The 25,646-nt window shown below is 46.7% G+C and overlaps 1 protein-coding gene across 1 annotated transcript in view; it reads right to left on the bottom strand.

The window, feature by feature from the left end:
* The window catches only part of skiv2l (SKI2 homolog, superkiller viralicidic activity 2-like), a 77,253-nt gene extending 51,653 nt beyond the window's left edge, over positions 1-25,600 (bottom strand). The window contains exons 1-11 of the mRNA XM_038817487.1: positions 25,462-25,600; positions 14,138-14,259; positions 12,630-12,739; positions 12,029-12,146; positions 9,815-9,929; positions 7,628-7,702; positions 7,443-7,496; positions 5,391-5,557; positions 2,836-2,979; positions 2,202-2,347; positions 538-684 (exon numbers count right to left, since the gene is read on the bottom strand). Coding sequence (XP_038673415.1) covers positions 538-684; positions 2,202-2,347; positions 2,836-2,979; positions 5,391-5,557; positions 7,443-7,496; positions 7,628-7,702; positions 9,815-9,929; positions 12,029-12,146; positions 12,630-12,739; positions 14,138-14,259; positions 25,462-25,480 — 1,217 coding nt within the window. The 5' untranslated portion in view covers positions 25,481-25,600. The remainder of the gene's footprint in view (positions 1-537; positions 685-2,201; positions 2,348-2,835; positions 2,980-5,390; positions 5,558-7,442; positions 7,497-7,627; positions 7,703-9,814; positions 9,930-12,028; positions 12,147-12,629; positions 12,740-14,137; positions 14,260-25,461) is intronic.
* Between the last annotated feature and the right edge of the window lie 46 nt (positions 25,601-25,646).

Raw genomic sequence — 25,646 nt, 5'->3', positions numbered from 1 at the left:
TATAGAATCATAGAATTTACATGCAGGAGAAGGCCATTCGGCCCATCGAGTCTGCATCAAGCAAATGGAGCTGGATGTCCAACATTAGTGGAGAAACCAATTAGACCACTACAAAAAAATTGAAGAATAAACTCAACTGGCCTCCCAGCATCAACATAAGTATCAGAACCCTAACAGCGGGGGATACCCACATCAGATGGACGGCAATGCTTGAAGTTGGCAACTCACCACTACCTTCACAAGGGCAATGAGCGATGGGCAACAAATCTTGGCCTTTCCAACGACGACCACATCCCAACAATGAATTAACAAAGAAAAGCATTTGGAGGAAGATATTCAGTGTCCAGCGCAGTGTGGAGAGGATAAGGGGAGAGGGGTTGGTGGGCACAAAGCCCGAGGACATTAGTTAATTAGTTTGGGTTGTGGGGGGGAAAATCAAGAATGAAAGTGAAAAAAAATGAAAGAAGGGAAGGAAATAAAGAGAGAAGGTGGTGTAACAGTGAGGACAAAGAGAGAGAGAGAGAGAGAGATACAGACCTGAGAATTTCTGTCGTCATTATGAGGCAGGAAGCTTCCGGATGTAACTGGACGTCTCCAGTCAGGAGACCAACATCTTTAAATGTGTTTTTGAAATCCCTGAATTTCTGGTTGGACAGTGCCTTAATGGGCGACGTGTAGATTGTCCTGTGGGAAGAATTCAGTCGTGTTAGCAGGAGCAGTGAGGCAGTCAAAGAGCATCAGAAACAGGAGCAGGAGAAGACCACGCGGCACCTTGAGCCTACTCCACCGCTTCACATGATCATGGTTGATTTTCAGCTACAATTCCCACTTCCTTGTCCACTATCTACATCCCTGCGAGGACAAAAACTCGTCCATCCTAGTCTGGAATGTACTTAATAATGGAGCATCCACAATCTCCGAGGGAGGAGATTTCCAAAGATTCACAATCTTTTGAGTGAACAAATTCTCCACATCTCTGTCCAAGATAATAGACCCAATGTACTGTAAAGCAGGAGGAAAAGGCCGAGCTGCCTCTCTCTCTCTCTCTGTTACCAGCTTCGGGTCTACGCAAACTTTCAACTACGGACGTTAGGGGAATTTAGTTTAGACTGCAACCATTTACAACTCTACCTTCTGTACAAATTACAGTGCTGAAGCAAACCGGCTACATGCACAGCAAGCATGCAGAATTCACATATCCTCATCAATTATGCCACACAATTCCTGCTCCTGGAAGTACCAATACCCGGATGGCGCGTATGAAATCGGAGAGGAATCAGATTGGTTAGCACCTCAAATGGACCATAACTGCAAATTTAGGAAGCCATTCCCATTTAACCTCCAAAATGGCAAAATATATTCCTCCTTGTCTGGTTTCTTCTGCACAGCCCATCAATACCTCAGGATGCCATTAATCACTTTCCAACTAATTAAATACTTGCCCAAATGCAGTCCCTGTGATGATGTGGAGGGCAGATTTGCACATAGCAAGGCCGCACACAAACAACAATGAGAAATACAATCAGCTATTCCATTTTAGATCGAGGGGTAGATATTGGCACAGGATACCAGGGTAAACCGCCTGGCTCTCCTTCAAATTAGAGGCCTTGGAATGTTTATATCCACCTAAGTGAGCAGATGAAGCCTTGGTTCAACATCTCATCTGAAAGGCACCTCCAATAGTGCAACACTCCCTCAGTCTTGACCCTCCGAAAGTACAATGTTGGGTCTATACTGAACCTCAGCAATGCAGCACTCCCCCAGTACTCTCAGGGAAGTGATTCCTTTGTACTGACCCACCGGAAGTGCAGTGCTCCCTTAGTACTGACCCTCCGACAGCGAAACACTCCTTCAATACTGACCATCGCAAAGTTAGTACTCGTTTAGGACGGACCCTTCCTCAGGATTGCCCCTCCGACAACACAGCACTCCCCGAGTACAGACGATGCGTCACTCCCTTATTACAGATGGTCCAACAGTGCATCACTTGCTCTGCACTGACCTTCCAACAGTGCAGCACTTCCTCATTATTGGCACTGGGAGTAATAAGTTTCATTTCGTACGAGTCTGTGGACTGGGAACGTGAAACCATGAAAAGTAGGGAGAAGAATGTTACTGACTTGAATAGAGGTTCAGATCAGGAATCTGGCTGACATAGCTGATTGGTGAGGCTTGTTTGTCTTTACTTTTCAGAGTCTCACCTGGTCATGTGTTTCTGCGAAAGTGCGATTGCGTACTCAGCGACGACGGTCTTGCCAGCTGATGTGTGGGCTGCCACAAACACCGAGTCATGAGTTTCGAGGCGTAGGATTGCCTGCTTCTGAAAGACGTCCGGCTCAAAGGGCCACTGAAGGAGTGGGTGGGGGGTAATGAGAAAAACATGGTGTGATTGGATAAATATATACCACCTTAAAAGAGGATGGGGGTTCTTAATTCGGTCATTGGGATTAGCTGAGAAAAATCAAAGACACATGATATATAGTGCTCATTACAACCTTACAGGCTTATTGATATTCAACAGTCCCGCGCTCCCTCAACACTAGCCCTCCGACAGTGCAGCATTCCTTCGGCACCGGCCCTCCGACAGTGCCGCACTCCCTCGGCACCAGCTCTCCAACAACCCTCCGAGGGGAGGGAAGAGATGGGGTGGGGAAGAAGTGCGATTGGGGGAGAAAATTGGGTCCAAGGAAGAATGGGGAGGTGAGGTGTATTCAGTATTAGAACAGGTCAAACTCAGTCGCAGATCACAAACCATCCACACACACCCCACCACAACCTGGACAAACCCAATTCCAAGATCACAAAAGAGACAGCAAGTGCAGGCTTGGCTCTCACCTTGAAAGCTGGATCCTGGATTCGCTTGTAGAAATCATCCACAGGGGTGCTGATGTCGACTGGGACAGCCCACTGCTCCTTCTCAAGGACGGACCCTGCCTCCTTCTTTTCACTCAGCTTGGGCTGAGAAGTGACTTTCAGCTCCTGAACAGAAACACAGTGAAATGAGCTTCAGTCCACACAACAGAGGGCTCCTTACCCTCACTGACAGGGTTGTCGCTGGCAGTCCCCCTCCCAGAATTCCCATTCAGCCAACCCTCACCACTAGAAAGGCAGAGTGCATTTTTATTATTTGTTCATGGGGTGTGGGCATCGCCGGCAAGGCCAGCATTTATTGCCCATCCCTAATTGCCCTTGAGAGCAGTTGAGCGTCAACATGTAGACCAGACCGGGTAAGGATGGTAGATTTCCTTCCCGAAGAACAGCACGGTGGCACAGTGGTTAGCACTACTGGCTCACAATTCCAGGGTCCCAGGTTTAACTCCGCCCTTGGGTGACTGTATGTGTGGAGTTTGCACTTTCTCCCAGTGTCTGCGTGGATCTCCTCCATGTGCTCCGGTTTCCTCCCAGGCTAAAGATGTACAGATTAGGCGGATTGGCCTGGCTAAATTGCCCCTTAGTCTCCAAAAGGTTAGATGTGGTTCCGGTGATAGGGCAGGGGAGTGGGCCCAGGTAGGGTGCTCTTACAGAGGATTGGTGCAGACTCGATGGACCGAATGTAGAGATTCTATGGAAAAGACCTTAGTGAAGCAGATGGGTTTACGAATATGAGGATAGTTTCTCGGTCACCCTTACTGTTTTCACGGCAATCGTTACTGACACTCATTTTCAATTCCAGATTTTATTATTTGAGTTTAAAATTTTACCATCCACCCTGGTGGGATTTGAACCAGTGTCCCCAGAGCATTAGCCTGGGGGTCTAGATGATCAAGACGTTGTTGGAAGCTTGGTGACAAAGGAGAATCTGGCAGGAGGGTCGCTCGAGGGACATATTTATAATTAAAGAACAAAAGAACCAAAGGGGACACGAGATTTCTTTGGTCAGGGAGGTGTGAGGATGGTGCAAGCAGATCGAATTAGAACTTTCAAAAGGGGGAATTGGATTAAAAAGAAACTTGAAAAACATGTGAGGTGGGTAGGGGGCTCGAGGCTATGGAATAAAAAGAGCAGGGGTTGTAGTGTCAATTGGACAGATCCATCAAGGAACCAGCATTAGTGCAGTGGGCCGAGTGGCCCCCCCCCCTCTGCAATCCTACGGGAAGCGGAGGTTGACAATCTTCACTCGGGTGTCGGGTGTTGGCAGAAAGCAAAGATTGCCACAGCCTGTCCCACCATTGTGGCAGATTTCTCCTCCATTCTCTTTATTTCCCAATAGGGGAGGTGGCTGCTGAGGATTTGGAATCTGACCAGATATTTCCCCATTTCTACACCAGTGCATGTCTTGTTGGTGGGGCTACGGCATTTCAGCCAAATATATATGCAACTTCTTCAGCTGCACCAAGGCACCAACATGCACACTGGGCCTAGGTGCCATTGAACAATAGCCTGCTTTGAATATTGGTGAAAAGAGGGACACGTTGCTGCAACAATGATTCCTAACAATGACTGGTCACAGTGACAGTCTTCAGGAGACCATCGGGAGACTAGCTAAACGGGCAGCACGGTGGCATTGTGGATAACACAATTGCTTCACAGCTCCAGGGTCCCCCGTTCGATTCCGGCTTCGGTCACTGTCTGTGTGGAGTCTGCACATCCTCCGCGTGTGTGCGTGGGTTTCCTCCGGGTGGTCCGGTTTCCTCCCACAGTCCAAAGATGTGCAGGTTAGGTGGATTGGTCATGATAAATTGCCCTTAGTGTCCAAAATTGCCCTTAGTGTTGGGTGGGGTTACTGGGTTATGGGGAGAGGGTGGAGGTGTTGATCTTGGGTAGGGTGCTCTTTCCAAGAGCCGGTTCAGACTCGATGGGCCGAATGGCCTCCTTCTGCACTGTAAATTCTATGATAATCTATAGGGAAGACACGTGACAAGTTGCAATTTAACACACTAATGTTAAGTGCTAGGTTCTGACAGGAAGAATGAAGGGAGGCAATATGAACAATATGGTACAATTTCAAAAGTCACAAGGGGATGTTGGAGAAGAGATTTATTCAAATGAGATCTGGGATGAGGGGGCGGATTTAAGGTGATTGGCAAAAGAGCCAATGGAGACATGAGAATTTTTATTTTTTTTAAACAGCGAGTTGTGATCTGAAGATCCTGTCTGCAAGTGGGATGGAAATAGATTCAATAGCTTTCAAAAGGGAGCTGAATAAATACTTAAAAGAGAAATATCAGGGTGATAGAGAAAGAGCAGGACATGGGACAAAATGAAACAATCTCCCAAACAGCCACCTCAGAACCATGAGCCAAATGACCTCCTCATCGGGGGCAGCGTTCTCAGATACTCAGGCAGTTGTCATGTGCAGCGCAGTTATAACTGGTCGCTTGTGAAGGTATTCGGAGCTGGGGCTTTGCCTCAGCCTTATTCCAACAGGCTTGTTCCTATTTGTGTTTCACCTGTAACACCAAGTCTTCCAAGCTGTTGGTTCTGGGGAGAGGCTGCTTTGCTTCGGCTGTCTTCCTTTTCTTTTCATCCTCTTCATCACTGGATCCTCCGAGGTTGAAGTCATCCATTGCCCCAATAAGGTTTGTGAGGCTCAGTAAGCCGGGGGCCACCTTGTGCTCTATGGGTGGAGGGGAAAAGACAGGGAGAGAGAGAGACAAACAGGGAGGGGAGGAAGAGAGAGAGAGACACAGTCAGACAGAGGCAGAGAAAGACAATAAAAGCCTTTATTCAACACAGAGAAACTGAACTGGACCATCCATTCAAATACATGTCTCCAATGAGGTCAGAGGCAGGGAATTGTGCAGCGAGTAATTAATTTCCCGACTCCCCAAAGTCTGTCCGCCACATACAAGGCACAAGTCAAGAGTGTAATGGAATACTCTCCACTTGCCTGGATGAGTGCAGCTCCAACAACACTCAAGAAGTTTAAGAGCATCCAGGACAATGCAGTACTTAATTGGCACTCCATCCACAGACATTCACTCCCTCCACTAACATCGCTTCTGCAATCCTACGGGAGAGTGTAGCATCTACAAGATGCACTGAAGTAACTGACAAAATTTATTTTGACGGCACCTTCCAAACACACAATCTCTACCAGCCAGAAGGACAAGGGAAGCGGACATATGGGAACAGTAGCTGCAAGCTCCCCTCCCAAGCCACTCGCCGTCATGACTTGGAATGATATTGCCATTTCTTCATTGTTACTGGGTGAAAATCCTGAACTCCCTCCCCAACAGCACTGTGGGTGTACGTGCATTGCGGTGGTTTAAGAAGGCAGCTCACAACCACCTTCTCAAGGGCAATTAGGATGGGGCAATAAATGCTTGGTTGCATTCTCACTTCAGCCAGAAGCTTCTAGATCCAAGCCCCAATTTAAGATTAGATCACATAAAAGCTTGCAGGAATACACCATTCAGCCCCTTGAGCGTGCTCCACTAGTCAATATGAACATGGTGGACTTTCTGCCTCAACTCTACTTGCCTGCCTGCTCTCCACATCTTGAATTCCCCGAGAGACCAAAAATCTCTCTAGCTCAGCCTTACATATAGTCAACGATGGAGCGTCCATAAGCCTTTGGGGTAGAGAATTCCAAAGATTCACAACTCTTTGAGTGAAGAAACTTCTCCACCTCAGACCTAAATGGTTGCCCCCATATCCTGAGATTGTGTCCCTGTGTTAAAGATTCCCCACACACGAATGCCTATCCTTTCAAGCCCCTTCAGAACCTCGTCTGTTTCAATGAAATTTCACGCGAGGACTGCATGGGTGGAACTTCCTCGGCCTCTCATCATAGGAATACCTTCTCATCCCAGGATTCAAGCTAGTGGACTGTGCCGTCACCGAGGCACATATATCCTTTGTTACATATCGGGCCAAAACAGCACTCAGAACTCCAAGTTCGGTCTTACCAAAGCTCTAAGCTCTGCACAATTTGTAGCTTCTTTATTCTTATACTCCAATTCAATAAACACCATCACACCACGTGCCTTCCTCGTTATTGCAGTACCTGCATGAGAACTTTACATGTTCTTTGTAAAAGGATAACCAAGACTCTCTGAACATCAATATTTACAAATTATATGTCTTTCCAAAAATTATTCTGCTTTCCTCTTCTTAGTACCAAAGACAATAACCTCACACTTCCCCACCGTACATTCCACCAAGTCAACCTTATCTCGGCTGAGCCGGCCATGTAGGAGTACGCAAGTGTCACGCTAATTCGAGGCCCTGCCAGTCCTGTCAAATGGGCATTTAGGACCTGGGATTACATTTGAGAATAAGTGCAGAGAATAAGTCCTGGGGTCCTGGCCAGAGAACTTCTCTCAAATATCAACACAAACTGATCACTGCGCTAGGATTACCGGCAACGTTAAAAGTAACTTGGTGATTGCGATGTGCTTTGGGATCCCTAAACATGTGACGGGGGGGCAGTACACAGGGCAGGCCGCTCTCATTCCCAATTTGAAACAGCCGCTGACCAAATGCACTCTTGTGGTTACCTGTTTTTTTGAAATTCAGCCCTTTTTTCCAACCTGGAGGCACAGTCAGTAAATCTGAAACATAATACAGAAATAGGACATTTTATAGCTGCCCACGAGCATCGAGCTACTGAGTGGCTGAGTGCAAGTGAAAAGGAACTGTGAGTGGGAGGGCGCCGTTCAAATGTGGGCTGGGAATCACTTACCCTTTTCAAAGTCAATGCTTTCTTCAAAATCGCCCATTGACTTAATCATATCCAAATTTGGTTCATCCATGCCCCCTTGAAAAAAAAAAAAGAGTAAATAAATTTCTTACATAGAGTTTAATAGAATTTACAACACAGAAACAGGCCATTTGACCAAACAGATCAACGTTGGGGGGCTTTGATGCACTGCATAATTCTCCTCCCAGCATACAATCTATTTCTATGCCCTTCATGCTTTTATCTATTATCCCCTTAAATGTATTCATGTGGCCTGCCTCAACCGTTCCCCCGATGACCCCTGGCACACAGTCACACATATTCTTAAACTCCCTGTCCTTCAGAAATGACAATCTGCAACGGAGGCCACAAGAAGCTAATATTGAGGAGGTTGGAGGACATGTGTAGCAGAGTGTGGAAATAAGCTGCAGGGCTGTATAACCAAGAGCTGTTCTACTGTGTAATGGCGATACATGACAGTTGCTGATCAATGAATGAGAGGGAGGAGAAATACCCAGACGCGGCCTGTTCTAAGTTAGCTAAACCGAACCAGAATGGAAGAAGGGAACACCAATTGACCTTGATGTACCACGGTTAGGGTCATGGGGTGGGAGACACAAAGATTCAGGGGTTCAGCAAATTACCATTTAGTGAACCTTTCTGGAAAGGGCACAATACACGTATGTGAGGTGTGGACAGAATTAGGCTCAGCTCAGTTAATTAACTTATAAACACTAACCATGAATAACACTAACCATGAATAACAAAAGGAAAGATGTGCATTTATATAGTGCCTTTCACCTCACAATATTCCAAAGCACTTGACAGCCAAATGAAGTGCAGCCAATGATGAAAATGTGGCAGTCAATCTGCGCATAGCAAGATTCCATAAATAGTCCCAAATTCTCACACTCCACTGGGTCAAGAGACGTATTCCGAATTCTTGACTGGATGCATGTGTGGCTATTTTGGACTGGTGGCCCCTAGTTGTGCACTCGCCCCAAGGTTAATTCCCCCAACACCATTTTGGTTGTTTTGGAACGGTTTGGTGATGTCTGGGATCAAGCGCATAAAATAATGTGCTTCAAACTTATACAAAAATACATTGCTTTACAAATCCTTTCTACTGCCCATATCCTTCCTATATCTTGAATAGTCTTAATGTGTATTAGGTTTAAAAATAGGGTTGTGTATTATACCTGAGAGAGCATCACAAAAGGTGGCAAGTAGATCCATATTTAATGTGTGCACTGGAGTGTGCAAACTAATGAGGCGTGAGCACCACAAAAAACAGGACAGTGTTACAGTGGGAATTTGGATGACCATTAGCAGAGGTGTTTCATAGGGACAGTGTTGTAACAGGAATCAGGGTGATGAAAGTTAGTGCGTCTGTTTAATAGGGACAGTGGTATAACAAGAATCAGGGTGACGAAAGTTAGTGCAAGTGTCTTTAATAGGAACAGCGTTATAACAGGAATCAGGATGATGAAAGGTAGTGAGTGTGTTTCATGGGGACAGTATTATAACAAGAATCAGGATGATAAAAGGTAGTGCAAGTGTGTTTAAAAGGGGCAGTGCTATAACAGGAATCAGGGTGATGAAAGTTTGTGTGTGTGTTTCATAGGGACAGTGTTATAACAGGAATCAGGATGATGAAAGGTAGTGGAAGTGTGTTTAATAGGGACAGCATTATAACAAAAATCAGGATGATGAAAGGTAGTGCAAGTGTGTTTAATAGGGACAGTGTTATATCAGGAATCAGGGTGATGAAAGTTAGTGTGCGTGTTTAATAGGGACAGTGTTATAACAGGAATCAGGGTGATGAAAGTTAGTGCAAGTGTGTTTAATAGGGACAGTGTTATATCACGAATCAGCACGGTGAAAATTAGTGAGCTTTATGTTTAATAGGGACAGTGTTATAACAAGAATCAGGATGGTGAAAGTTAGTGCGAGTGTGTTTAATAGGAACAGTGTTTTAATAGGAATCAGGGTGATGAAAGTTAGTGGGAGTGTGTTTAATAGGGACAGTGTTATAACAGGAATCATGATGGCAAAAGTTAGTGGAAGTGTGTTTAATGGGGACAGTGTTATAACAGGAATCAGGATAGTGAAAATTAGTGAGCTTTATGTTTAATAGGGACAGTATTGGCGCAGTCATCAGTATAACAATGGAGATGTGGAGTGCCGTACCTGGCCAGAATGGGTAATTAGTGGAACTGCCTCTTACAGATTGGTTCGGGGGTCCAGGCGGTCGCTGCAGAGAGAGGGAGTTCTTTATGGACAATCCTGTATCATCCAGACATACCTGTCAGGAAAGTAAACAATCAAGTAACTTTCATTAAAAGCACCTTTTAACATTGAACTTCCACCCAGGGGTGACATAATCACTCAGGAAATTCCCCCGATTGTCCTCTCATTGTCAAAGCACAGTTCCAGTGGGAAGAGAATCAGGAGCTGATGGAGCTATTCGGCCCATCGACTCTGTACTGGCTCTTTCACAGGCAAAGCCAGTTAGTCCCACTTTCCCTCCCATGTGGAACATAAATTCTTTCCTCAGGTCGCCTCGGATTCTATTCTCAATCACCTCAAATCCGTGCACTCGGTTCTCGGCCCTTAGTCACTGCAGACACTTTGTCTTCATCAGCTGTTTCTCAGCTGTTCATGGTTGAAAACACCTCTTATCAAATCTCCTCTTTATCTGCACGCATTATGTGTTTTTTTTTAAATCATGAGGTACGGGCATTGCCAGCAATTACTGCCTGTCCCTAAACGTCCCCGAGTACAGGTAACAGAGTAAACAATGCTGCTGTGGGTTTAGTCACACGTAGGTCAGTTCAGGTAAGGACTGCAGATTTCATTGACTGAAAGGTTTTTGTTTTACAACAATCGGTGTCAGCTTCTTAGGCACAATAACGGAGACTGGTTTTACATTCTAGATTTATTCATTAAATTTAAACTCAACCAGAAGCCATGTGTGGGATTTGAACACGTGTCCCCCCCAAGCATTTAGCCAGGGCCTCGGGATTACTAGTCTAGTGCATCGCCAGAAAGCCACTGTCTCTGTCCAAATCGAGCCTGCCATCAGTACCCCCTACAAATTAAGTCTAAATTATGTAAGGGTCCTTCCTGTTTGTTCCTGTTTTTGCCCCTGTTTTTGTTTTGCCATTACATTTTTGATCCATGGATGATTAATGGACATGTGTCTTTAAGGCAAGTGGCCTGTAGCTTTAATTGAAGTAGAGGAATTCAGCAGCAGGAGAGATCACACTGCTAGTCTGGGCTGGTTTAAACTGGAGTTGTAGACTGACTGGCATCAGTGAACAGGGATGGGCTGGGGTTTTGATAGATTTGGCTGGTACCCAATGAAATGGCCTGAAAGGCTGTGCTCTGCCCAGTAAGGGGTGCTGATTGGATCTTATCCCCGTGGGGTGGTTCAGAGTCACGAGGTTTTAGGTTTGGTTTCTGTTTGACTCCAGGCAGCCCCAAGGAAGATCCTACTATTCTCTCCTCTCTGTTTTCCTGCAGAAAGGTTGTGTTTCTGAACTGGCGGAGAGCTCGGATGACCTATTTACAGGAGAACCATTACAAATTGTGAAGGCAAAGCCCAGAATCTCCTCACTCTCCCCAGAAAAGCTGTGCATTTTCTAAACGACAGAGGGCTGAAGGCGAACCACGAACTGAAAGCAAGGTTTGATTAAACAAAGTCTCTGCCTCTCCAGGAAAGGTGCGAGTATGATTTTTTTTTTCAATAAATGTTTTTCTTCAGGATTTTTCATATTAATTGTGTTTTTAAAAACTGCAGGAAAACCAGCACAGGCTGCAAAACAAAGACTGTGATTTACAAGCTAACTGAGAAGAAAGCATGCGAAGAACCATCGTCTGAAGCAAAGATTTTTTTCTCTTTCAAGTTTTTTACCCCTTTCCCACCCCTCTGTGTTTGGCTGTCTTGTATGTGCGTGCAGAGGGCAGGGAGGCAAGTTAAAGTTCGAGTTAGGTATTTATTAATATTTAACCAAGAGTATTTGGGGTGTATTTCATTATATTCCTGTTATAAATAAATAGTAATTGTGTTTAAACTTACAAACCTGGTGACTGTAATTATTGAGCAGTTAACAGCCAAAGAATTTGAATATTTTTAGAATAATTATTGGTTCATTCACTGGAGTTGTGACTTCCCGACGGGTGGGGCTGGAATTGACAGTGCACTTGCCCAGGATAGCGTAACAATTACGATAATGACAGGGAGCTGCGAACAGCTACCACTTCTATCCCCGTGCTGGAAAATAATGTGTTCCATCCAGTTGCATTTGTTTTCTCCACAGATTGTTGAGGTCACAAATTGCCCTACCCATTGTCAGGGAAGCACCCACCCCACCCAACACCAATCCTGCTTCCACCCAGTACCTCTTTGTAGCCCAGCAACTCGCCCGTGGTCTGGTTCCTCTCCACTTTCAGCGTTGAATGAACTGGGGTGACATCGATGTGATACAAAGAATCCACACACACCTCTCTGGGCCAGACCCTTCAACAGAAACATGAAAAAAAAACAAAGTCTTGGGGTTAACAGGGCTGGAAATGAGCGGGGCTGGTTTAGCACACTAGTCTAAATAGCTGGCTTTGAAAGCAGACCCAGGCAGGCCAGCAGCACGGTTCAATTCCTGTACCGGCCTCCCCGAACAGGCGCCGGAATGTGGCGACTAGGGGCTTTTCACAGTAACTTCATTTGAAGCCTACTTGTGACAATAAGCGAGTTTCATTTCCATTTAATTTCATTTCAAGTACAGCAAGGTCGCGTGCTGCCTCAGGTGAGGGGCTGTGGTGAAATGTATAGAGTCAATGAAGGATCAGCTGGATAGGTGCGGGATATGGGAAGATGTAGGGCAGGAAGGGGCTCGTATGGAGTACACCAATGATTGAGCCGAATGGCCCGTTTCTGTGCATGTAAAATATCATGCAATTCAGCCTGCGCACCATGCTTCTGATACCAGTAGACGGAGGAACTTACTTCTGGGAGTTTTCGAAGTGATGGAGGGGAAGCTTTGAGGGGTCGGACAGGAAGTGCTGTTCTGCCTCCGTGATGAGGTCCAAGGCATACGGTGGCAGGCCATGTGGAAGCTAGTGAGGAAGCAGAACAGGAAAGGTCACAAGCGGCAGGTTACAGTTAACACCCCTGTGCTCCAGATCCCACATCCACAGAATGCAATCCCAAACCATTGGAAAAATCTTATATTCCTCCACTTCTAGCATCAGAACACTGATCACTAAAAAGAACAATTCTCCCTTCATTAAACAAATTTATTTTGGAATGTACTTCCCGGTCGTGCAGACAAACATGCTGCGCACAGCCAGCTCGGAGACTAGTGAAGATTATTTCCTCTGTGGAAGGGGAAGGTCACAAAACCTGGAGGAGGCGAGGGGATCACCAAACCTGGACTGAGGGGGAAGGGAGAGGGTCCCCAACCCTGGAGGGAGTGGGGAAGGGAGGGAGGGAGGTCCCCGTCCCTGAAGGAAGGGGGGGGGGGGTGTCCCCGACCCTGCAGTAACGGGAGGGAGTGGTCCCCAAACCTAGTATGTGTGTGGGGCCAGGGGGAGGGGCATGGGAAGGGGGTCCATTGACCCTGGAGAGGGGGAGGGGGGGGGGGGGAAATGCCCCTGACCCCGGAGAATGGACGTGAGGAGGAGGTTCTCCAACCCGGATGGAGGAGGGATGGGCTGGGGAGAGTGAGCGAAGGAGGATCCCTTGCCCTGAGAGGAGGGGGTAGGGACCCTTGCCCATATGAGAGAAGAAATTCCTCCTCATCTCTACCTTAAATGGGTGACCCCTTACTCGGAGATTATGCTCCCTTTCCCTGACTCTCCCACAAGGGGAAACAACCTCTCATCTACCCTTGAGAATCCTATATGGCTCAATAAGATTGGAGAGGAATGAGAATCAATGAGTACAGACCCACTTACTCAATCCTCAAGAAAATCCCTCCATATCTGGGATGAATCTACTGAACCTTCTCTGGACTGCCACCAACACCAGTGTATATTTCCTCAGAAAAGGGGACAACGCTGCTCACAGTATTGGTCCACCTAGTGTCTTGTATCATTTTAGCAAGACTATTTTTATTCTCCATTTCCCCTGCAATGAAGGCCAACATTCCACTTGCCTTCCCTTCAGGGTGAGTGAAGGGACGGGAAACGGGAGGGTCGGTACCCATGGAGGGGGGGGGGGGGGCACGCAGTCACCTTGCTTGTGGAGGGAGGAAGAGAGAGATTCACACACCCGCCTCCACCCAGAGGGAACCATCACATTGATATAATGCACCGAGTCGCACTACAGTAGGGGTGTCGACACCAGGTCCTGGAAGTGCTTCTCACATCTCGATAGGAAGATATCTGGCCTGGAATACAAGTTTGTATATACACGAAAGGCCATTCACAACTGCTGCTGCAGTCAAAGCCTTTGACAGCTCGATGTCAAGCTTGTTGCAGGTAGCCTGACCGGGAGGGGGGAGGAATACTCACTGTTGCCAAAGGGAAGATATATCCATTCTTCGTAGCAGGCTGTGTTATTAATTCAAACTTCCCTGAACAGCCTACTTCCAAGATGGACAGTGGAAGGTCATCGGGATCCTTCGGAGGCATTTCTATACAACAAACATGAACGGTAACGATTAGCAGAGGTATTCACAGTGCTTTGATTGAATACATTAGCAGTAACAGTCTCCAGTGGCAGGAGGGTCAGCAAATGGAAGGACACAGATAACTAACACAAGAAACGGCAGGGAGAGGAGAGTTTTTTTTTCCACTGCCTGAAAAAATGGTGAAAGCAGATTCAATGGCGTCTTTCAAAATGGAATTGGACATTGTGGATGGGAGATTTGCGAGCCTGGGTGAGTTGGAGGGGAAGTTTGGGCTCCCCCCGGGGAACATGTTTAGGTACATGCAGGTTCGGACGTTTGCCAGGTGGCAGGTGGAGGGGTTCCCTCTGCTGCCCCCACGTGGGGTACGGGACAGGGTGCTCTCGGGGGTGTGGGTTGGAGGGGAGAGGATTTTGGACGTGTACCACATCATGCAGGAGGTGGATGAGGCCTCGGTGGGGGAGCTGAAGGGTAAATGGGAGGAGGAGCTGGGTGAGGAGATTGAGGAGGGGACGTGGGCGGATGCCCTAGAGAGTTTGAATTCCTCCTCTTCCTGTGCGAGGCTTAGCCTCATACAGTTCAAGGTGCTGCACAGGGCCCACATGACCGGGACGAGGATGAGGAGGTTTTTCGGGGGCGAAGTCAGGTGTGCTAGGTGCTCGGGGAGCCCAGCGAACCACGTCCATATGTTTTGGGCATGCCCAGCCCTGGGGGAGTTCTGGAAGGGGGTAGCAAGGGCGGTGTCGAGGGTGGTAGGATCCAGCGTCAAGCCAGGCTGGGGACTCGCAATTTTTGGGGTTGCAGAGGAGCCGGGAGTGCAGGAGGCGAAAGAGGCCGGTGTTCTGGCCTTTGCGTCCCTAGTAGCTCGGCGGAGGATTTCGATGGAATGGAAGGATGCGAGGCCCCCAAGCGTGGAGGCCTGGATCAATGATATGGCGGGGTTCATTAAATTGGAGAGGGTGAAATTTGCCCTGAGGGGATCAGTACAGGGGTTCTTTAGGCGGTGGCAGCCTTTCCTGGACTTCCTGGCAGGAAAATAGGCCGGCAGCAGCAGCAACTGGGGGGGGAAGGGGGGGGGGGGTTGTTTGTTGCGGGGGACGGGAGAAATGTGTATATGTGTTTGTTGAATATGCCGGGTGCTTATCTATTTAAGAAAGGAAAACTTGTGGAGCTATGGGGAAAGCACACCTTTTGCTCGTGGGGAAACAATCTGGCTTCCTTCTGTTTTTGAGTGGCCAACACTGGGATGCAGTGTGGAGCATATATACAGGCAGGCTATGTTAGTGAAGTGCGAGGGCTGCGGGAGCCTGGGGGCAGGCCCAGTTCACAGTTCTCGGCACTGGGAGAGGGCAAGAGCCCTACTGGTTCCTGAGGAGACACCTTTGGCATTGCGACAAATATATGAGAGTTATCATTCACCAAACACTTGTTCACTCAATCCTGGAGCATGCAAGCTGTGTGGGGGTCCTTGCATGATGAGAGATACAAATAAGAATGAAGCAATCGTTGGGCTGAGACATGCAGCCACTAATCTTTGCAATTTTGTATTGTTGCATTTAATTTCTGCTGTGTTCTTAATTTTGAAAAAAACTTTATTGATCCTGTAAAGTTAAAAATATAGTGTTATTGTGTGTTGAGTAAGTCCAAGAATTCATCAGTAGTGATAGTATTAACTGCAGATCCTTTTTCTCCCCGAAGACCTTTTCTTTTTCCATACTGGCCATTCACAGCCGGTATTTCATCCACAATCATTGATTTCCCTTTTCAAGCTACACTTACCAAAATAAAGGTTGCCGTTGTATTGCGGAAGTCATTTTCCTAACTGAATATTCGATGACTTTCGAACTACAGGTCAGGACAATGGATGACCTTGCATATGACGTTGTTAACTACGGGATGGACTCAGAAGACAGAGTTTGATTGATTGACAGACACATGGAAGGGGCGACACAGTGGCTTAGTGGTTGGAACTGCTGTCTCAAATAGCAGCACGGTGGCACAGTGGTTAGCACTGCTACCTACTGCGCTAAGGACCCGGGTTCGAATCCCGGTCCTGGGTCACTGTCCATGTGACGTTTGCACATTCTCCCCATGTCTGCGTGGGTTTCACCCCCACAACCCATAGATGTGCAGGATAGGTGGATTAGCCACGCTAAATTGCCCCTTAATTGGAAAAAAATTATTGGATAGTCTAAATTTATTTTTAAAAAGAACTGCTGCCTCACAACGCCAGGGACCCATGTTCAATATCGGCCTTGGGTGACTGTGTGGAGTTTGCACGTTCTTCTAGCGTCTGCGGTTTCCTCCCATAGTCCAGTGGGTTAGCACTGTTGCTTCGCAGCTCCAGGGTCAATTGCCAGCTTGGGTCAATGCCTACACGGAGTCTCCACGTTCTCCCTGTGTGTGCGTGGGTTTCCTCCGGGTGCTCTAGTTTTTTCCCCACAGTCCAAAGATGTGCATGTTAGTTGGATTGGCCATGCTAAACTGCCCTTAGTGTCCAAAAAGGGTTAGGTGGGATTACTGGGTTACTGGGGTAGGGTGGCGGTGTGGGCTTAAGTAGGGTACTATTTTCAAGGGCCGGTGCAGACTTGATGGGATGAATGGCCTCCTTCCACACTGTAAATTGTATGAGTCTATGATTCCAAAGATGTGGGGGGGGGTTTGTAGTGGGCCTAGAGAGGGTGCTCTTTCGGAGGGTCGGAGTAGCCCGAATGGGATTCTGTGGACTTTGTGAGTGGCAAGACCTGATGGCAGACACTATCAAACAATGCAAAGTCTGCAAAGCCTCGCAGTGCCTGTTAGAAGAATTTGAGAAGGACTCACGTCTCACATTTACCAGACCATCTGCATGGATGCCTCAAAAGGCTTGAATGGAGCCAGAAATTGGGCGTAAAGGCGCACAGCATCCAACAGTCAGGGCTGCAGTTGAGGTGGATTATTTGGCCACAGGAAGAAGGGGTGCTGACCGTGACAGCGGAAGTGCCCACTCATGCAAGCTTATTCGGAGACTTGGTGACGTAAGGGGAGTTTTGCCATTTGGGGAGCTCACATGAGCAGACCAATTAGGAGTTGACATTTGTGATACAAATAGTTGTTTCGTAGTACAGCACTGGAAAAAAAAAGGGATGTCGAAGACTCTTGTCTTCCACTCATCAGGTCACTTCAAGAATACTAATATAAGGGGAGAGCAACAATTTATACTGTAGGAGGTGAGAATGCTGATTCGTTGGCGAGTGGTGGAGGCATTAAGATGTGATTCCGTGATGCGGCAACATTTGCTAAATAATCCTCAGTGTACTAAGAATTATGCTGACCAATTTAAACCAATTTAAGATTGTCAGTTGCATGCACCGAACACTACATAAATGTACACACTTGGGCTTGTTTCAGCTGAACAAAATAAGTGACTGCCATTTGCAGATTCATTCCTCAGGTAGGTGCCTTGACCAATTCGAGTCAAGCCAATTGGTTTAAATTTCAATGAATGCTTTGCAGTCAGTCACCATCAATTAGTGTATTCTAAATTGCAATACTTCAACCAGAATGTACTTGCCAACCAATCAACATTCTTTTCTCTTACAGTATAAACTACTGTTTTCCCCTTATATTGGTATTCTTGAAAAGTGACCTGATGAGTGCAAGATGAAAAGCTTTGGCAAGTCTCTTTTTTTTCAGCAATTTGTACTGTAGTATACACTTGTATGTGTAATTGAGTATGTATAGCATGTACGTTAAGTTGCCTTTCTTCCTCTCTTTTGTTTTAAATTTAGAGTACCCAATTCATTTTTTCCAACTAAGGGGAAATTTAGCATGGCTAATCCACCTACCTTGCACATCTTTGGGTTGTGGGAGCAAAACCCATGCAAACACGGGGAGAATTTGCAAACCCCACACTGACAGTGACCCAGAGCCGGGATCGAACCTGGGACCTCGGCGCCGTGAGGCAGCAGTGCTAGCCACTGCGCTGCCCCCTCTTTCTTCCTCTCTTAATACAGGCCGTGTTTTTGTTCTTCCTTTCTTTCTAATGAAGTTAGTTTTCTTTCAATCATTAGTAATTGTTTGATATTTGTCTAAGATTTCATACATTGCTCGCCATTGAGTCACTCATTCTGTTCATCCAGAGTATGGTGCTGAGACCAAATGATGCTCCGCAAGGGACACTCATCCCCTTATATGATCCAAGCACAATTGTGCACAATCGTAAGGGGAAACACTCCGGTTTGATCAAAGATTTGGAATGGGGAAGGAAGCAATTAGGCTGACCATGTTTTACCAAACCTGGAATGAACTGGTCGGAAGTACCCAGATCCCAAACCCCAGCAATGACTAAAGATGAGGTAGTCATCCAGACAAACGACACAGGCTATTTGTTTCCAACGCAGAGTACCAACAATCTTTATTTCCAAGAACAATCCCGCAGTGAAAAATGTTGCTTGGAGGTTAAAGCAGAAAGTGCTGGGAAAACCCAGCAGCATCCATGGAGAGAGAAATGAGAGTTAACGTTTCGGGTTGAACAGCACTCCCAAAAATCTCTCTCCATAGATTCCAACAGGCCTGCCACGTTTTTCCAGCACTCTCTATTTTTATTTTGATCTCCAGTTCCGCAGTATTTTGCTTCCAAGCTCAGAGAGAAATATTCACTGTTTAAAAATAAGGGGTCACCCATTTAAGACCGATACGAGGCAATGTTCTTTATCTCAGAGGGTTGAGTGTCTTTGGCACTTTCTTCCTAAAAGGTGGTGGAAGCAGAGTCTTTGAATATCTTTAGGCAGGGGTGGATAGATTCTTGGTAAGTGGGGGCATGGAATACACTGCCTGCGGAAGTAGTTGAGTCGGAAACATTAGGGACCTTCAAGCGGCTATTGGATAGGTACATGGATTACGGTAGATTGATGGGGTGTAGATTTATTTGTTCTTAATCTAGGATAAAAGTTCGGCACAACATCGTGGGCCGAAGGGCCTGTTTGGTGCTGTATTTTTCTATGTTCTAAGTAAGGCGGAGGGGAGGGTAATGGTTTATCAGGGGTAGGCAGGGTGCAGATTTGAGGTTACGATCTGATCAGCCATGATCTTGTTAAATGGTGCAGCAGGCTGGAGGGGCTGAATGGCCAACTCTGTTCCTTGTCAGTAACCCCATCACTTCAGAACTTCAAGATTTGTTGGTACATTTTTCAGCATATATGACGAGCATATCAGTGGGTCATGTGTGGTGCAATCAACGCTAAGCACATTCATATGCTTTGGCGGAATTGTTTTTGAAGTTTGTTTGTGGGATGTGGGCGGCGCTGGCAGGGCCAGCAATTGTTGCCCTTGAACCGAGTGGTTTATGAGGCCATTTCATTCTGGGTCAGTTAAGAGTCAACCACATCGCTGTGTGGGCCGGGAGTAACATAATTGGGTAAAGGTGGCAAATTTCCTTCCCTGAAGGACATTCGTGAGGCAGATGGGTTTTTACTCTAAATCGACAATGGGTTTTGTGGTCCAACATTAGACTTTCAATTCAATTTGCCATGGTGGGATTTTAACCCCGGGTCTCTGGATTACTAGTCCAGTGGCAATACCATTGTGCCACCGCAAACATTAGACTGTAATGCTGACACTACCAAAGCAGAAGAAGCTTCCGCACACTCCAACCACTCGGACTCACAAGTCCATCCTGACCCATCTGAGATATTCATCCTATTTCCAGCCCTCATCCCAGTGAGAAGCCACAAAGGCAGGCACTGCCCCAGTGACAAGGATGACGGAGAGATTGTGAGCATCTCAGGCAGACCAACTACAGAATTACACATCATGGCCACCAAATCAAAGTCAGGCGAGCAAAAGAGAGCCATTCACAACCTCAGGAAATCCCAAAGCACTTTACAGCTAATGAGGAACTCTCAAAATGTGGTCAACGTGTAGTAACCACCACAGCTATTCTGTGCACAGAAAGATCCCACAAACAGCAACGTGATGAAGCTGTGTTTTAGTAATGCTATAAATATCAGCCAGCGAGAGGTGCCAGAGTAGTGGCTCGAGATCTTACAACAGTCAGCTGTCAGGAGGAGGTAGAGAGACTAGCAAAGGGGTATTGACAGGTTAGGCAAGCGGGCAAGGTTTTGGCAGAAGAGAAATTAGGGATGGGGAATAAATGCTGGCCTAGCCAGCGAAGCCCAAGCAGCAAGAATTTTTTTTTTTTTTTAAATGGACTATAACGTGGATAAAAGTGAACGTGTCCATTTTGGCAGGAAGAACAGAAAGGTAGTATGCCAATTAAATGGAGAAAGATTGCAGAAGTTGGTGGTAGAGAGGGATCTAGGTATCCTGGTACATGGATCACAGAACGTCAGCATGCAGGTACAGCAAGAGATTAGAAGGCAAATCATAGAATTTACAGTGCAGGAGGAGGCCATTCGGCCCATCGAATCTGCACCGGCCAATACAAAGAGTACCAGACTGAAGCCCACGTATCTAGCCTATCCCTGTAACCCACTTCACATTTCTGGACACTAAAGCAATTTAGCATAGCCAATCGACCTAACCCACACATCTTTGGACCTTGGGAGGAAACCGGGGCACCCGGAGGAAACCCACACACACACGGGAAGAACGTGCAGACTCCACACAGACAGTGACCCAGCCGGGAATCGAACCTGGGACCCTGGAGCTGTGAAGCAATTATCCTAACCACTATGCTGCCAAATAGGGGCAACACAATGGCAGAGTGGTTAGCACTGCAGCCACACAGCACCGAGGATCTGGGTTCGATCTCGGCGCCGAGTAACTGTCCATGTGGAGTTTGCACATTCTCCCCACGTCAGCGTGGGTCTCACCATAACAACCCAAAGATGTGCAGGGTAGGTGTATTGGCCACGCTAAATTGCCCCTTAATCGGGAAAAAATTAATTGGGTACTCTAAATTCTTTTTTTTAATTGTAAAAAATAAAAAAATAAAATTAAAAGACAAAATGGAACATTGGCACTTATTACAAGAGGAATGGAATATAAAAGTGGGAGGTTCTGCTGCAGCTGTGAGACCACATTGAAAATACTGCATGCAGTTGATCTCCTTATTTAAACAAATATAAAACTGCTTTCAAAGTAGTTCAGAAGAGGTTTATTAGATTAATTGCTGTGATGAAGCGGTTGTCCTGTGAAGAAAGAACATACAACATAAAACCTACAGTGCAGAAGGAGGCCTTTTGGCCCATCGAGTCTGCACCGACCCACTTCCTCCCTATCCCCGTAACCCAATAACCCCTCCTAACCTTTTTGGTCACAAAGGTCAATTTATCATAGCCAATCCACTTAACCTGCACGTCTTTGGACTATGGGAGGAAACCGGAGCACCCGGAGGAAACCCAGGCAGACACGGGGAGAACGTGCAGACTCCGCACAGACAGTGACCCAGCAGGGAATCGAACCTGGGACCCTGGCGCTGTGAAGCCACAGTGCTATCCACTTGGTAAGCCTATACCCACTGGAGTTTGGAAGAAACAGATGTGATCGTATTGAAAACACGAGGGGCTTTGATAAGGTGGCTACCCAGAGGATCCAGGGCAGCATGGTAGCACAGTGGTTAGCACAGTTGCTTCATAGCTCCAGGGTCCCAGGTTCGATTTAACTCACTGACTGCACTAAATCACTTCACCACCTCATGCTGAAAAGAGACACATGCTGCCAAAGCTCTTCATCTTGCTCTCATCAGGACAAATGCAAGAGTGCCAAATTTCAAACTATCGTTGCAAGGTGTAACACAGGAGAAAAGGGCAGCATTGTAGCACAGTGGTTAGGACGGTTGCTTCACAGCTCCAGGGTCCCAGGTTCGATTCCCGGCTTGGGTCACTGTCTGTGCCGAGTCTGCACATTCTCCCCGTTTCTGCGGGGGTTTCCTCCTGGTGCTCCGATTTCCTCCCACAGTCCAAAGATGTGCAGGTGGATTAGGTGGTTTGGCCATGCTAAATTGTCCTTCGTGTCCAAAAAGGTTAGGTGGGGTTACTGGGTTATGGGGATAGGTTGGAAGTGTCGGCTGAGGTGGGGTGCTCTTTCCAAGGCCAGTGCAGATTCGATGGGCCAAATGGCCTCCTTCTGCACTGTAAATTCTATGAACTAAGGAGGTTTCCTATTAGTCAACTTCCCCAATATTAATTGGGATAGTCAGTGCGAATGGCTTAGACGGAGTGGAATTCTGAAGTGCATCCAGAAGAGTTTTTTGAGCCAGCACATAGAAAGCCCTACAAGAAAGGGGGCAGAATTTGACCTAGTTTCAGGGAATGAAGTCAAGCAGGTGGTAGACATGTCAGTGGGGGTGCATTTCAGTGATAGTGACCATAGCTCAGTACGATTTAAGGTAGTTATGGAAAAGGACAATGATGGACCAGAAATAAAGGTTCTGAATTGGGGGAAAGGCGATTTTAATAAAAGACAGGACCTGGCCAAAGTTGGCTGGGAGCAGCTACCTGTAAGAAAATCCACATCAGAGCGGGGGGGGGTCATTCTAAAAGGAAATAGAAGGTACAAAATCATCATTCCTGTAATGGTAAAAGGTGTGATGAACAAGTCCAAAGAATCCTGGATGTCAAGAGAAATACAGGATTTGATCAGAAAAAAATAGGAGGCTTACAGCAGATACAGTGGGTGAAAACAGTGGATGCTTTAGAGGAGTACAGAAAGGGCATCAAATATGCAGGCTCAGATGAGATGCATCCTCGGCTGTTGTGTGAGACAAGAGAGGAGATTGCAAGGGCTCTGACTGCTGACTGAGCCACTGCTTAAAATGATGATCTGCCAAGCACTGGCACCTGAGGGAACTCCAAATTATTCCAGGCATCTAGATGGTACAGAGATCTTTTTAACCTGGGTTGATTTGAGAAATGTGCTGCATCTGACAGTCCCTCAGGCCACAAACTGCCAGCGTCTTCCCTGATATTGCCCCTTGCAATGGGGCTCAGTCAGCACTACAGACGTACAAGTCTCGGCTCACTCCAAAGTGCTGCTTCATCCTGGTGTGGTAGTTTGTTTTAGTTAATATTTATTGAGTATCTCAGAATAAATGGCAGTCTTATGGAAAGATACGAAAGCATGAGAGATTGCAGAAAAGATCCCCAAAAATGACTCCAGGGATGAGGAATTACAATCACGTGTAGAAGATTGAAAACATTGGGGCTGTTTTCCTCAGAAAAGAAACAGGAGAAGTGATTTGACAGAGGAGTTCAAATCATGAGGGTAGCTAAACATAGAACATTACAGCGCAGTACGGGCCCTTCGGCCCTCGATGTTGCGCCGACCTGTGAAACCATCTGAAGCCTATCTGACCTACACTATTCCATTTTCATCCATATGTCTATCCAGTGACCACTTAAATGCCCTTAAAGTTGGCGAGTCTACTGCTGTTGCAGGCAGGGCGTTCCACACCCCTACTACTCTCTGAGTAAAGAAACTGCCTCTGACATCTGTCCTATATCTACCACCCCTCAATTTAAAGCTATGTCCCCTCGTGTTGGTCATCACCATCCGAGGAAAGAGACTCTCACTGTCCACCCTATCTAACCCTCTGACTATCTTATATGTCTCTATTAAGTCACCTCTCAGCCTTCTCCTCTCTAACGAAAACAACCTCAAGTCCCTGAGCCTTTCCTCGCAAGACCTTCCCTCCATACCAGGCAACATCCTAGTAAATCTCCTCTGAACCCTTTCCAAAGCTTCCACATCCTTCCTATAATGTGGTGACCAGAACTGCACGCAGTACTCCAGGAGCGGCCGCACCAGAGTTATGTACAGCTGCAGCATGACCTTGTGGCTCCGAAACTCAATCCCCCTGCTGATAAAGGCTAGCACACCATATGCCTTCTTAACAGCCCTATTAACCTGGGTGGCAACTTTCAGGGATTTATGTACCTGGATGCCGAGATCTCTCGGTTCATCTACACTACCAAGAATCTTGCCATTAGCCCAGTACTCTGCATTCCTGTTACTCCTTCCAAAATGAACCACCTCACACTTTTCCGCAATAAACTCCATCTGCCACCTCTCAGCCCAGCTCTGCAGCTCATCTATGTCCCTCTGTATCCTATAACATCCTTCAGCACTATCCACAACTCCACCGACCTTCGTGTCATCTGCAAATTTACTAACCCATCCTTCTAAACCCTCTTCCAGGTCATTTATAAAAATGACAAACAGCAGTGGCCCCAAAACAGATCCTTGCGGTACACCACTAGTAACTGAACTCCAGGATGAACATTTGCCATCAACCACCACCCTCTGTCTTCTTTCAGCTAGCCAATTACTGATCCAAACCGCCAAATCACCTTCAATCCCATACTTCCTTATTTTCTGCAATAGCCTACCGTGGGGATCCTTATCAAACGCCTTACTGAAATCCATATACACCACATCAACCGCTTTACCCTCATCCACCTGTTTGGTCACCTTCTCAAAAAACTCAATAAGGTTTGTGAGGCATTACCCAACCTTCACAAAACCGTGTTGACTATCGCTAATCAACTTGTTCTTTTCAAGGTGATTATAAACCCTATCTCTTCTAGCCTTTTCCAACATTTTACCCACAACCGAAGTAAGGCTCACAGGTCTATAATTACCAGGGTTGTCTCTACTCCCCTTCTTGACAACATTTGCTATCCTCCAGAGAAACTGTTTCCCCAGCGAGAGGATCACAAACCAGGGGGCATTGATTTAAGGTAATCAGCAAAATGGGAACATGATGAAAAACATTTTCCACACACCACAAATGGTGAGGATCTGGAATGCACTCCCAGAGAGTATGGTGTAGGCAGATTCAATCGTAGACTTTGAAAGACAACTGGATAATTATCCAAAAAGGAAACATTTGCAGAGCTACATTGCAAGCTGGTGGGAGTGGCCACTCGGTGAATGCGCAGAGCTGGCAAGAACACGAAGGGCCAGATGGCCTCTTTCTCTACCATACCATTCTGTGTACTTGCTCGGCAACCTTTCCACAATGAATCCGTGCAGCGACCCACACACAAGACCCATTGAGGGGATCAAAAAGAGAATTAGAAGTTGCCCCGCCAGGGTACAGGCAGAGTCCCTTACGTCTGCAATTATTTAATATCTAACCCATTGGGAAAAATAGAATCAAGAGAGCACATCTGCTGGAACAGTCCGACTCTGAACTCTTTGCAGTTCTCCATCAAACCTGTATAAACTCTTATGAATGTGTGTCTTAACCGTGCCGTCTCTTACCAAGTCTTTCCTGCTCCATCTCTGCCTAGCAACAGTCAACCTCTAACCTCTCACCCGGTAGCACAATCGAAAATAACCTTTTCCTCGCCCACTTCAGCACAAATCTCTGCCAAAATCTGTGTCACTGTTTCTCAGTAGGCGGTTTTTAAAAACGATGCGCTCATTCGCGACTGTCTATGGGTAGT

This window comes from Scyliorhinus canicula, chromosome 13, assembly GCF_902713615.1.
Source record: "Scyliorhinus canicula chromosome 13, sScyCan1.1, whole genome shotgun sequence".
Lineage (NCBI taxonomy): Eukaryota > Metazoa > Chordata > Chondrichthyes > Carcharhiniformes > Scyliorhinidae > Scyliorhinus > Scyliorhinus canicula.
The sequence above is the reverse complement of the archived record's forward strand: the minus strand, read 5'-3'. Positions and strand labels throughout refer to the sequence as shown.